General features: G+C 42.0%; 2 protein-coding genes across 2 annotated transcripts; both read left to right on the forward strand.

The window, feature by feature from the left end:
• The first annotated feature begins 2,709 nt into the window (after positions 1-2,709).
• LOC136502108 (uncharacterized) lies at positions 2,710-5,378 on the forward strand. The gene is made up of 6 exons (XM_066497586.1): positions 2,710-2,899; positions 2,986-3,110; positions 3,310-3,406; positions 3,510-3,619; positions 4,131-4,205; positions 5,139-5,378. The coding sequence occupies exons 1-6, from the start codon at positions 2,830-2,832 to the stop codon at positions 5,187-5,189; spliced, it is 528 nt and encodes a 175-aa protein (XP_066353683.1). The 5' UTR covers positions 2,710-2,829; the 3' UTR covers positions 5,190-5,378.
• Positions 5,204-10,438, forward strand: LOC136502107 (uncharacterized). Its single transcript, XM_066497585.1, has 5 exons — positions 5,204-5,238; positions 5,890-6,013; positions 6,250-6,314; positions 7,921-9,533; positions 10,024-10,438. Exons 4-5 carry the CDS (start codon positions 8,004-8,006, stop codon positions 10,045-10,047), a joined length of 1,554 nt encoding a protein of 517 aa, XP_066353682.1. The 5' UTR covers positions 5,204-5,238; positions 5,890-6,013; positions 6,250-6,314; positions 7,921-8,003; the 3' UTR covers positions 10,048-10,438.
• The last annotated feature ends 3,510 nt before the right edge of the window (positions 10,439-13,948 follow it).

Raw genomic sequence — 13,948 nt, forward strand, 5'->3', positions numbered from 1 at the left:
TAAAGGTGTTAGATTTCTTGTTATCGAATATCATATCATTTCTATTCAACCAAATTGCTTAGCATAGAGCTGCAACACGCACTAAAATCTGGCTCTTGAGTTTTGATGCAATACCATAAAGTCATAAACCAAACATATGAGTGAAGCTAAAAGGAGGTTGAATTCCAAAAGTGATATAAAATGGTATTTCAAATAAACCTTGCAAAAAATGATAATCAACAAATAAATTTTGTATAGTCTCTAGAGAACAACAGAAGCCACATTTGAGATTGTCTTGCATTTTTTTTGCAAGATTGTCTTTCCTGAGAGTGACACCTTTGTTAAGATGCCATTAGAAAAATATTTTTCAGTGGTATTTTGATCTTCCAAATTAGGAACTACTCCATATTATATCATAGAAGTATACACCGATGCATTTTATGCATATGCACATAATTTTTATGTCATACAATTTTGTGCATTAAGTTTCTACGGAAGTTTATATATAAATTATGTCTTTTATATTTTTTGCATGTGATCTTGTGTTCCATTTTTTTTTGTATAGGCATTTTATATTGTGTTCGTAGAAGTTTTGTATGTATGTTTTACATATAAACTTATGTTATATATTAACTTATGCATGTAATTTGAGAGTATAAGTTTGAGTATTAGTTTGTGTTATAATAATTTAGAGTTAAATGCACCAGGAGTCCATGAACTTGTCATGGTGTACCACTTAGGTCCATAAACTCTTAAAATATATTTATGGGTCACATAACTTGTTAAACGGTGTACCGTGGGTTCATACAGCTCCGTTAGCGTTTTCTTGCTTACGTGGCATGTCAACTTGGCATGGTACCCTTACAGCCAGGAACAGAACACGCGCTGGCACAACGTGACGAGCATGTACATGACCGCGAGGATAACACACTCCACCATCGCACACACCACTCCTGCGCTCCTATCGGTCCTGCCGCTGCCGCTCACGCTCATACCACGCTTGCAGCCACCGCCGCTTCCTACCGTAGCTCCTGCTCCTCCTTCCACACGCGACGCACACAACAGATGCGGCGGCCGGCAAGAGAGACGAGGCGGAAGAGGCCAAGGAGACTGAGGACATCGTGGCCGCATCGTCGTCCTCCTGCTTTGGGAGGGCAGGGCCCGCGCGCGGCCAGCAAGCCGGGACGGCGAGGGCGAGCACGAGCCGTGCGTTCCACGAGGGCAGGAGTGGTGCAGAGCGAGTATGGCGAATGGTGTGCAGAGGAGGAATGGGGCACCACGTCGCTCGACGAAGCACGCAAGTGCGGCAGGCCGCACACGACACACTGGGGGCGTTGCTTCTGTTGTTGATGATGACCATGTATCAACTGCTGAGCAGAGCTGACCATGGGCTGGCGATGGTCGCAGGCGAAGCTGGAGAAGAAGAAGGCGGAGTACGCGGAGAAGATGAGGAACCAGGTGGCAGCCATCCACAAGGAGGCGGAAGAGAAGCGCACGTCGGTGGAGGCGCGGCGGCGCGAGGCGATCCTCAAGTACGAGGACATGGCGGCCAAGCGCCGGTCCAAAGGGACTACCTCGGCCACCAAATTCCTCGGCTTGTTCATTGTTCTCATGTAGATAGTAGTTACATACATACTCCTGCATGCCTTCGTTAGTCATCTTGTCTGTTGCTTTGCTGTGTGGACTTGTGGTGGGCATTGTTTGCTCAAGGGAAATGTTTATCCTCTGTCTGTGCGTCCGATTGTGTGCTGTGCAGAGTGTATTGTAATTTGCAATTGTATGTACTGTAGCCACACAAAGAACATTTTCCGTACCTCAAACCATGTACTGCATGTGTGCATCCTGTGTTACTAGGATTATTACTTTGACGTTGCTTCAATTTCGTGAGAGGAATGGAATGCAAATTGCAAAACATGAAGCAATGCAGAGCCGTTCTAAGATTGTACCGTAACAACAACGCAGCAATGCAAAACATGGTAACGACAGCTATTAGATATTTAGACTACAACATCAGCTACGTATGTGTATATAGTAACTACTCTCCTACTTGCGACTATAAACTGCAAGCGGCAGCGGCGACGTGAAGGAGCTAGGGAGAGACCACGATCACGATCAGGTGGGGGCAGCAGGGCGTGGCCGCACCGCTCGTTGGCGCGGCGCGACGTCGGCGGCGGCCACGGCGGCAAGTATCGCTGCGAGAACTGGCACGCGCACCTTGACCCAGAAGCCGGCGCAGCGTCGCCCACCGCGGGGGCGAGCTCCAGGGCCGCGGCAGGAGGCGCTTTGACTGCGGCCTCGGCAAGCACGGCCAGGAGGCACTTCGGCAAGCCTATGGGCGAGGCTAGCCGCCGGTTGCTGCGGTGGCGCGGCCATGGTGACAATGCACGCTTTGTTCCTAGCTGTAAGGGGTTAGATAAAAAAAAACATCAAGAAAACACTGACGAAGCAATGTGGCATGCGGTGTACCATTTGACAAGTTAGGTGACCTATAAATACATTTTGAGAGTTTATGGACTTAAGTGGTACACCATGACAAGTTCATAGACCCATGTTGCATTTAACTCAATAATTTATGTATATACTTTGAGAGTATACCTTTTTAATGGGAAACGACTGAGAAGCGAATATGATAAAACGGGCCATGGCCCATGTGCTCGTTCACATCCATTCTTTAATAGGGTCACGGTGTCGGCCCAAGCCCAAAAACTCCAATGGTTGCATTTCTTATGTCACGTCCAGATAGGAAATTGCGTCACGCCTCGCCCTCTCCGCCCCCGACCAGGATCGTCGCCTCGCCCGGCTCCGGCGATCTCCTCCTTCTCCTCCGCCGCCGCCCGCGGTCTGGCCGAGATGGGGAGCACTCCCTCTATGCTCACCCAATACGACATCGAGGAGGTCCAGGACCATTGTAACCACGCATGTGAGTCGCTAACTCTGACGCCTAATTTGCTCCCCTGATCTGGTCTAGTCTGATCTAATCTGATGCACCGCGGCTATGGGCGCTAGTCTCGCAGCAGGAGATCGTGTCGCTGTACCATCGCTTCTGCCAGCTTGACCGCAACGGAGGTGGTTTTGTCTCCGCTGACGAGTTCATGTCGGTCCCTGAGTTCGCCGTAAATCCCCTCTCCCAGGTACGGCCCCCACCTACCGCTGAACTCTTACATCTCACCCACTCTCCTCCATTCCGACAATATCCTCGGATTTGTCGAGTATGCTAATGTCTAGAGAACATGCTACGTTGAGGGTTTTGGCTGAGCAAGTGAATTGTGTGATCAAGGAGGTGTTGTTCCCTGATAATTTGCAATTGAAGGTTGCTTTGTTCTATATCAGAGGCTCCTGAGGATGCTGGATGGGCTCAACTTCAAGGAGTTTGTAGCATTTTTGTCAGCTTTTAGCCCCCGCACAAGCCCGCAGCAAAAGATTGAATGTAGGTATTATATTCTTATTAAAATTCTCCATTATTTGTCAATATGTAGTGTGGATGTTCTTTGAAATCCTTTTTGTGTCTGATTATGCTATTTCCTCTCCAGTTATTTTCAAGGTTTATGATACTGACTGCAACGGGAAGGTTGCTTTTGATGACATCTTGAGCATCTTGCGAGATCTCACAGGTTCATTTATGACAGAGCAACAGAGACAGGTTTGTACTCTGGATTTCTGGTTCCTTCTTGTGTTATGACACGACATAGCAAAACAAATTAATAATCTTGACTTGATTCTATCAGCTTCTTGAATGACTGGAATACTGGATATACCACATATTTTCACATATTGCTTTTAGCCAATGATTAATTAGTTGTGTTATTCATGCGTGCACTCCTTGCATGGGCATGAACTGCTAGATAGTTTCAGCTGAAAAGTTATCTCGGTAAAACATAATGCCTTTTGAAGAAGTTTGTCTGCAAATTATCTCTTTCTTTCTCCCCAGAAAAAAGGTAATATTGCCACCATGTGGCAGGATATATAGTTTCCCAGAGTTAAGATTTCTTAATTTGGGTACAGTAGCTTTAAAAGACATTCATTATTCTACCTATTTGTGTGATAGTAATGTAAGAGACATTTTGGTCATTCTGGTATTGTCCCCCTGCCCTACGTGCGCATTAGCATTAGTCTTTTCTGGATATGCTCACATGACTTATTGTGCATTACAGAAAGTCTTGACTCATGTGTTAGAAGAAGCTGGGTACACAAAAGATTCACATTTCACACTCCCAGACTTTATGAAGGTAAGCTGGTTCCCCCTTTAACAGCTAAATTTACTCAGTCATAAACGTATTGTCACCACTCATAATCTACTTCAGGCATAAAAAAAAATACTTTCTGGGTATCAGAAGCTACTATATCATTTTGACTGATTTAACTGAAAGTATGCTCATAAGTTTATGGCAGTTAAAAACTAAATCTAGTTGTGAATTGTGATACTATTCCTTACACTCGGTCATCAACACCAAGTGTTATGGTAACTTAGCAAGTATTGGAACACATGTTGTTTCAAATCTGTTATTAGAAGGGGCAATTTTTCTGTGGAAGAGCTTTATTATTTGTAAATCTGTGAAAATCAAGATGGCAGTCTACAAAGTACATATTAAAGCATTAGGAGGTTCAGAATATTTTCTGAATAAAGATCTCAATGTTGGATTGTTGGTACCTATTTTTTTATCGAATACAATGCTGATGGCTTACGATGTCTGAACAAGTGACAGTTATCTTCTCAAATGTACATTTTTCAGATAAGTTTCAACTCTTCTGATCCATTTGCTACTGCTTGCATAATATCGAATCAATGAATGAAATGTTTATGTTATGTCATCTGATGTCTGCAAATACTTTTATAACCAAATTTAGGCATTATCATCTGCCACCTGCTATTGCCCATTAGCTTATCTTTGCCAAATATTCACAACACATGCTCAATTGCACATTATGCATTGTTTTGCAGTAAATCAAACAATGAACAGTGTGAGCGTCTGACCATATGATAAGGCTAGTCCAGACGAATTGCTTATTATATTCTGAAATACATGAAGCAACTGTTTATGTTGTAAATGCAATTTCTTTGTTTTGACTCATCAATGTAACCACTGCACATCTGTATTACACTATTACAGCTGGAAGGAAACATCATTTTTTTCCTTGACAAACTTGGTATTCATTTTCAGATTATTGGCAATTCTGAGCTCAAGATGGAGGTTGAAGTTCCTATTGACTAAAAACCTAATAAGAACCATCTAGTTGTACCGTGATGCTGTTGCCCAGACTGTATGTTCATTTATGTTAAGTTATGGTATATTTATATCCTTGTAACTCAAATCATGATCAGAGATGTATATTAAGGAAACATATGTACCTGCTATTTGGAGTTTTAGTTCACTCGCACTTGTACTCTAACGCTTGTTATATGTCATGTGATCTTCAAGATACCCTTACTGATCTAAGGTTCACTACCAAAATATGTCAAAAATCAGATGATCAAGGCATCACTGAATTTAGGGTTCTTAATACTTCTATATACTAGTACTAGTTAGTACTTGGCTTTTCTAGATACATAGCTATTGCCATGCACCTAGATATACATTAGTAAAAGTTATGTATTTAGAAAAGCCAAAATAACTTACAATTTGAAACGGAGTATCCTGGAAAATGATATAAGCTATATTGTTTATTGTTAGGATTACCTTTTCACTTTTCCTATATCTCAGGTGCCTGATTTTTTGTTATTGTTGGGGCAACATGCAATTTTGTCATTGCTTGGCTATAGAAAAAAATGTTTATTCTCTTGTAAATTGTCCTTTTAATTGTACTAGTTGTCTTTTGTGAATTGTTGCCTCAAACTTTCCAAAAATTCAGGCACCTGAAATATAGCAACTCCAACATTTCAGATAACTTGGAAGACCCTATTCATTTGACCAGGATGATTGATCGGTGCAAGGATCTTCTTGGTTGCTTATTATCAGACATGCAGGACAGCATGAGTCGATAATACCGAGTTGCAATTTTGTCTGTCATGGCCAACTTGAGGAAACCCTAAAAAATGGTACTCTCATTCAAGAAAAACAGGATAGATTCTAGATGGAGATTGATTTTCAGATAACTTAGTTTGAGGAAAAAAATTCAGATATTTTGAGAAAAAAAATTCAGATAACTGCCAGGTCCACATCCCAAAAATAAATCGCACCATCCTGCCTTTCTCTCTCTTAAGATGAGGCGTCCAATGCTTCCTCTATTAATAGACATTATCCTGATTACCTGCAAGTTCTTCCTCCCATGCAGGAAGGGAAGGCAGAACCATTGGAGTTTAGCTAGGGAGGATCGTTAGCTCGTTGGTGCCAATCTTGGTGAGTTTGCTGTAACTACTGTAATTTCCTTATACCTTTTCCAAGCTATGCCCAATCGTTGGAAATGACGACCTCAAACAATTTGTACTTGATTGTTGCCAAAATCTCTTTATCTTTTGTTGAAACTGATCACACAACCTCTCGTGTAACTGAACAATGTTGACATACAATCTATATCGTTATTCTTAGTTAGCATGTTCTCTAACTTTTGCATGTTGCGGTCCTACACTGGATACTCAATTTCAGCTATTTGGTTCCGATGTACTGTATTGGTTGGCCCTTGGTTCTTGGCAGCACCATTTCATCTCAGATTATTTCCCTTTTCATCTGCTTGCCTGAGATGGGCTAATTGTGCATTTATATATTATATCCTGATCCACCATGTTGTTTCGGTTGTTCCATATAGTTTCTGAGTTAGTTTTGTATTGGTGGGTTGGTCTGCTGGCTCGATGATGCTGTTAGTGAACAAATCTTGACCATGAGATTTTCATTGTATGGGCAAGTAGTTCAACATGACCAGTTGGTTTTTCCCTTCTGAATTATGCTTTGTTGATTTCATTTTCCCTTGTAAAATAAATTATGAGAATCAAACATGCTGCTGGCGTTAATCTGCTTGTCATTTAAGGATAATATAAAAGTTTTTTTCTCGAACGCGCAGGAGAGCTACACATCATTATATTTAATGGAAAAAGGGTGTGGGTGTAAGAAGACTCACACAAACTTGTTAGGGCATGGTTCTTACAAGAGTGCTTTTTAGAAAAACAGAACTATGACCAGTGGCCTATAAGAACCACAACCTGGCCTCGTCCCTAAACACAACTGGTGTCTAATCAATGCTGAAGTTTGTACTTTCTAAATTATTAGTATCATAGGAATAACTGCATGAAAAACATTAAAATGATGCTATATTGAAGTAAGAGTAAAGATAAACTGGAAACTGGGATCAAGATTAAGGGCCTACATATATGTTGAATTGGCACATATTGTTTTCATACATGATTTGTGATGTTTAGCATTTGAAGTGATTTGCGAGAAATGTTATGTTGGAAATATTGTCAAACTTTTGCAGCTCCGTTGAAATGTAAATAATATGTGGCCATCTAAGGAGATTAGTTAAAGAAATGAAATGCTTGTGGCTAGGACTTAAAATGACAATTTCATGAGAAACTTATAAGTTGCAACACACTGCATGGGATACTGAACAAGGGGTATATAAGATACCTATATAATACATTGTACAACAGGTGATACATGCATTCCTGTACTGAAGTTGGTAATACAATTTTTTTTTTTTCAGAAGAGTTTACTTTTCTAGAACATATAATTTTCTGGAAGACTTTTGTTGTTCTTCTTCTCTGCTCATATGTGCAGTTATCAACTAGAGATAATACATATGTCTATTTATGACATATTATAGTGCCTGTTTGTTGAGAATATTGATTTAATAAGCTCCTTGTAAGAAGTCATACATAGGATTAGTCAACTCGTATTTTATTCTAGTTTTCTGGTGAAGTCATGCATAGGATTAGTCAACTCATCTTTTTATCCTAGTTTTCTGGTAGTGTATCTTTCAGAACACTGATCGATGTATATTTAAATGGTACAGATCTGAGATCTGACAGATGGATTCAGATTTTCATCTTAAGGCAAATGACAAACATTGAATACTAATCAGAGCCTTTTACCAAGATGGCAGAAAATGATACTATTCAGTTACAGAGAGCAATATTCGCCCAGTACATTATGATGAAAAAGTTATTCATGGAATTAGAAGTGGAAAGAGAAGCATCAGTAACTGCTGCAAGCGCAGCCATGTCAATGATTCAAAAGCTTCAAAAAGAGAAGGACGCAGAGAGAATGGAAGCATGGCAGTACAAGAGAATAGCTGAGGAAAAGATCAACCACACTAACAGAGCACTGGAGATTCTAAAGGAGGTCATGGAGCTGAAAGAATTGGAGATCTCGTATCTGAGGAACCAACTGCAGGTGTATAAACACAAGCTATTGGATGCTGGCATTGATGATTCTGACATTGCAGATGAGACAATAGATAGTGATAAGTCTTTGTTTGGAAGCAAAAACATGGAGAATCTTTGTCATAAAATCAAAAGAAATTTCTCTCTGCCAACTTTGCAGTTGACTAAACTATATCCTGATATGGACATCAAGAAAAATGGTGGAGTACAATCAGCAAGGAGCAGGCTGAGTGATGACAGTTGGGAGCAGATTTCAAGAAATGTTATGGCTTTCGAGCCCAAGGAAAGCTTCTCAACAGATTTGAATGGTAGAGGAAAGAATGGTGAAGAACCACATTCTCCAAGCAATGGTGTTGTACGTGACTCTCAGACTTCAGATGAGCCTTCATGTTCTTCCTCGTTCTCAATGGTGAGTAATCAGGCCAGGGAAAATATGGAATGCACAGTAAACCATGATCAACTCAAGGATTCTTGTGTAGGTGATTCTCGGACTTTGGATGAGCCTCCGTGTTCTTCCTCGCTCTCATTGGTGAGTTATCAGACAGATATATGCAGTGATGGAGCAGTTCAGGCCAGGGAAGATATGGAATGCACAGTAAACCATGATCAACTCAAGGATTCTTGTGTACGTGACTCTCAGACTTTGGATGAGCCTCCGTGTTCTTCCTCACTCTCAGTGGTGAGTTGTCAGGCAGATATATGCAGTGATGGAGCAGTTCAGGCCAGGGAAGGTATGGAATGCACAGTAAATCATGATAAACTCAAGGATTCTTGTGTAGGTACTGAAATGGGTGAACTAGTAGTTCATCCTTTAAGTGAAGTTGATCCACTCCAAATTCCAGAAAGAAGCAATACGACAACTGATTCCTCATGTACTGAAAGTGAAATAATGACTGAAGAATCTCAACTGTCTCCCACGGTTGTTACCAAAGGGCGAGGGCCACGTAATCTGTCCAGGTTGGCTGCAACAAGAAAAATTGGATCGATGAATAATGTCGATAGACATGTCCGTCGAAGCTCTGAAACTTACACACCACGAGCTGGTGTTGAGAGAACCATATCAAGGCTGAAGCGTGTGCAAAGTGAAAAGATGGTTGAGCTAAGTGACCCTAGGACTAGCAAGGAACAGATCATAATGCTGAAGGAGGTATATGAGCAGCTTGGTATGATAGAATCACATATGAGACCTTCTGATTCCCAAGAAAGCCCCCGAAATGACACATCATTAGATTCTGTTATGGAGGTATTTATTTTAAGCCTACTTTATGGGGATTGTTTTAGATAAATTACATCACCCTAAGTGCAAAATCGTCATAATTAATGTTTTGATCATTGAACGAACTAAGTTGATCGTCATATTTTGAATGCCATAAGTCAGCAGTACATATAGTATAACAATACCTGTCACTAAATTCAGAGTATGAGCATAAACTATTTCAGTGATCCTAGCACTGTCTCTGTGCTGCGCTGCTGCTTTTGACATTGTAGACTTCACTAGAAATTGTTGAATGTTATGCCATGCACCATCTGAAGTCAAATGATTCAGATTATGTTCTCTTCTAGTAAAATTTTATGTTGATTGCCACTGTTTCATCTGTCTGTGCCCATGTAGAACAAAAAAAAGTAAAGTAGAAATAAGACATGAAGTAGTAAGCACAGAGAGAATTCTGCGCCTACACAGTGGCATTTGCTCTCTTTTTCCTTCTCTAATAATGCAAAAACTTTTGCTACAGGCAGCTCTATCCTTCTCCATATAGCTGGGTCAGGCTGTGCCATCTGAAGCATGCCCTTGACCCTATGTGCCGCCATTCAAGTGTTGGAATTTAGAAGCACAAGATTGTATAGTTCACATTTTTAGGACAGTGCAAAACAATGATTAGACATCTCCATCAACACAGTACGGTGAAAACTGGGGTATTTGCTGTGTGCTCAGCACGCTGTAATCTGATCCTGTGCAGAACATGCATATGCACATACTGTGGGCTGCAGTTGTACCAGTTATGTATGTACATGAAGCCAAGTAGACTAGCGAAGAGAGGAAGGGGGCTATGCTGCAAGCAACCTTTGCTGCATTTAGGTTTCATTTGCAGAGACCGGCCGGCATAGACGGCATCTCATGCTCCTGGCTGTAAACAAGTGTTTAGATCTCGTCTCGTTCTTGACAAATCAGAGCACCTGTGGGACATTCAAAAAAGGCGCCCAAGAGACCACCCAACAATGTCAGCACGACAGCGTTCCCTAAGGAACATTACTTGAACTTCTATGTGGGTTCGAGAAATACTGGAATCAGATTGGTTTGTTCCAGAAGTTTATTCCAGCAGGTTTTGTCACTGCCATTTAACCTCAGAATTTCTATGCGTGGCCTAGCCACTTCCACAAGGTAGGCCCTAGGCTGTCTCGAAGGCATCATCGGTGCAATCCAAAAGCCCAATGTAGGCACCAAGCACATTACTATGACTCTCTGCAATGCAAATGCTTGTCTTCATTCGATTTATACCTGGCCAATTGCTGGCTTGGCCTCCAACATCCAGCTGGTCCTCGAATTCTTCAGGTACATTCCAAACTGTCCATTTCATCGGTGTTTCATGTGGACAGTGCACAAATTATAGTGCGTGATGTGAGACGGTGAAACCTGGGCCGGTAGGGTCGAATCGTACTCGTACCCATATATAGATAGGTTATTTGTGAAGGGGAACAAAAAAAACACGTTTTCCCTAGAAGAAAAGCGTTTCCTTAATCTATTACTCTCTCCATGCCAAATTATAAATCATTCTAACTCTCTTAGAGAGTTAAAGCATCTTAAGGACTAAATTTATATAATAAAATAGGGGGGCTACTCAACAACTGGCTGTTTTAGCCCCTCCCAAGAACCAGATTTTGCCCATATAATTACACTATCTTATAGCTATATTTACACTGTCTTATTACTATATTTACAATGATTTCTTCGGTGTAAATCATTGGATGCAGCGATGTAATTTGAGGATAATTACAGATCTCATATAAACATATGCCAAATTTATAAATTATTTTTATGGATTGTAAATATCAGAGAAATAAATATCAAATATGTCAAATACTTCACAAATTCTTCACAAATTTCAAAAACAAACAATATCCGGCGGTGGCAGCCTGCGCTGGTGGAGGCGATGTGGAGCGCGCGCTGCTGTGCTCTGCCTGCACTCGGCGCATCCGTGCCACCGTGTGCTTGCATGCATGCTAGCTTGCTGCTGGGCTGCCTGGGCCGCTGGGCGAAGCGAAAGCGGTGATTGGGCTGGGCACCGGTCGGATGAGGAAGCCGAGCGCGCGTGCGGTACCGCCCGTCGGTCTTTCATCGCTCGGCCAGGACATCCGGTTGTTCACAGAGGCCAAAATAACCGGACGTTGTTTAGCAAATCTGTAAAATAATAATATTTATGATACTAAATAAATATCATTAGATTCTTCATTAATTATATTTTCATAGTATACCTATTTGATGTTATAAATTTTTGTAATTCTCTCTATAATTTTAATCAAATTTAAAATGCTGACTCTCAAGAAATTTAGAACGATTTATAATTTGAGACGGAGTAGAGTACATATAATAAGACAAAAGTGAATTGATTGGACTTGGATTAGTCTCATGGCGATTGACCCAGTTGCGTTTAGCCTGTACATCACCTAAAAACTGCCAGAAAAAGAAAATCATCAGATCAGTTGACTGGCTCTGGTAAATTTGCACGGTCCGTCCGCTAGTGATGGAATTGGAGTACACAGCTGGGCACACCGCACACGCGATGACACGATGCTTGTATGCAACGCTCATGTCATGGGCAGCTGGCCGGTGACACGACACGAGCAACTGCCAACCGCGAACCGGCAAGACATGCAGCTCTGGAGAACGGGTGGGTGGTGACATGCTGTGAGGCATGGCCAACTGGCCACAGATCCTTCGGAGCTATCAATTACACGAACTCTGAAAATCGACTGACATCATGGGTTAAGCTTAAGATCATAATGATTCCGGTGATGGGGGCGCCATGAAGACTTGAAGAGCAACGGTTTTGCTCCATCAAGATCACAAGTGTGTCAGGTATTCCGAAATTAGAACAGGTCCAGGAGGGCTGCTCCGCTTTAATGTCAAAATCTGCAGGCCAGCCAAATTGCTCCCTCCCGCCGCCATACAGTTAAGAGCATGGCTCGCTTGTAGTTGCCGCAGACCTAATTGAATTTTTCTGGTGCTAGTTAGGGGGGGTTACTACTGATCACAACTGTTTACTAATAATTTTGACGGCAAAAATCTGCTGGGGGTTGATCGGATCTGTCATAAAGTTGTGCCCAACCAACTGCCCATGCTGTCGCAGGAAAGTGGTCGCTGCATATTTATTGGCTTATTTACTAGCTTAGAATGTTTATGGAATCAGAAGGAAAAGGAAATGTCTCTTTTTCCCCATTTGCATTTCAGCTAGTAGCGAATAAAAAGGTATGAACTTTCTGAACCAAGCCAAGCATGTCAAAGACTAAACTAAGAATAAACAGAGTAGACAGATTTTGACCACAGAAAGAGATGACTAGGAATAGGTCTGCCAAACCTGAAATGTTAGCATCTCTTCTCTAATCTCTAATGGTGCCTGCCAATGTCCACTGAGGCTGGCTACAGCCTACAGGTTAGTCAGCCTGTTCGGCTGATGCTGATACGATCGTATAGGTCGTGGATTATTATTGCTGGCTGGTTTGATATGAGAGAAAAATACTGTTCTGGCTAGAAATTTACGATCGTTTACGACCAAGCGAAACAAGTGGAGTGGTATCAGCACTTGCCCTTGGTCACCTCCTGTGGAACAGCACTACCAAAAAAAAGGAGGCTCGCCACCAGGATCTCACGCGAAAATTTCAAATAAACTGGGTGCACATTTGTCCCCGCTACCCTCATCACTTACATGTATGCATGTATGAGCAAAAAAGAAGAAGAGGAAGAGGAGGAGGAATGGCAAGGCACGGTCCGTATTCAGATTGATGTGCAGACTTCAGATTATCAACCAACCATTCGTATTATCTAAGGGATCTTGAACTAAAAACCAGTCATCAGATTCAGATACGAGCTGCTTTCGGACCATAATAACTGGAAGTGACAACTGAAACGGATTCAAACTTATTGCGTCGTCAGAGAACCAGTGCTGCACCTGCATTTGGCTCTTTTGCTTGACCATCCCCGTCTGTTGTGAGTACTGGGTAGTACCAACACCACTCGGTCTCGCGCCGCCCTCGCTCGGAAACCAGCCGTGTCCGATCGCGAAATTTTTATGAGCTTTGGCATTTTCGAATTCTGAATCGAATACTGTGCAGTAGCATGTACTCTAGCACGTTTCCCTTTTTTTATTATTAAGAGAGAACATGTCATAGTGACATGTATTTCATTATATAATCCCGTTTCGTGTTCCGGTGAGCCACGGGGCGGCCTTCCAATGTAGACCCGGTAAAGTCCACGGGGCCTTCCAGCGTGCCCGGGGCACTCAAGATTTGACCTCCTTCGGTCAAGTCCCGGGTCCGGTCAAGAAGTACTACATCATCAGCAGTTCCTAATCCGCACGCCGCGTCATACACTTTGTGTTTTGCAACTGCCGGATTCGGCATTACCGGCTGCATAATTGCTCACTTATCTATCGTTTAAATTTT

The sequence above is a fragment of the Miscanthus floridulus genome, chromosome 13 (genome assembly GCF_019320115.1).
Source record: "Miscanthus floridulus cultivar M001 chromosome 13, ASM1932011v1, whole genome shotgun sequence".
NCBI lineage: Eukaryota > Viridiplantae > Streptophyta > Magnoliopsida > Poales > Poaceae > Miscanthus > Miscanthus floridulus.

Bases quoted from the DNA above. Each gene is read 5' to 3' on its own strand.
- LOC136502108 (XM_066497586.1), top strand. From the start codon at position 2,830: ATGGGGAGCACTCCCTCTATGCTCACCCAATACGACATCGAGGAGGTC. The intron at 3,407-3,509 runs GTAGGTATTATA...TTTCCTCTCCAG, and splicing joins CCCGCAGCAAAAGATTGAAT to TTATTTTCAAGGTTTATGAT. The intron at 3,620-4,130 runs GTTTGTACTCTG...TGTGCATTACAG, and splicing joins TGACAGAGCAACAGAGACAG to AAAGTCTTGACTCATGTGTT.
- LOC136502107 (XM_066497585.1), top strand. From the start codon at position 8,004: ATGGCAGAAAATGATACTATTCAGTTACAGAGAGCAATATTCGCCCAG. The intron at 9,534-10,023 runs GTATTTATTTTA...CTTTTGCTACAG, and splicing joins CATTAGATTCTGTTATGGAG to GCAGCTCTATCCTTCTCCAT.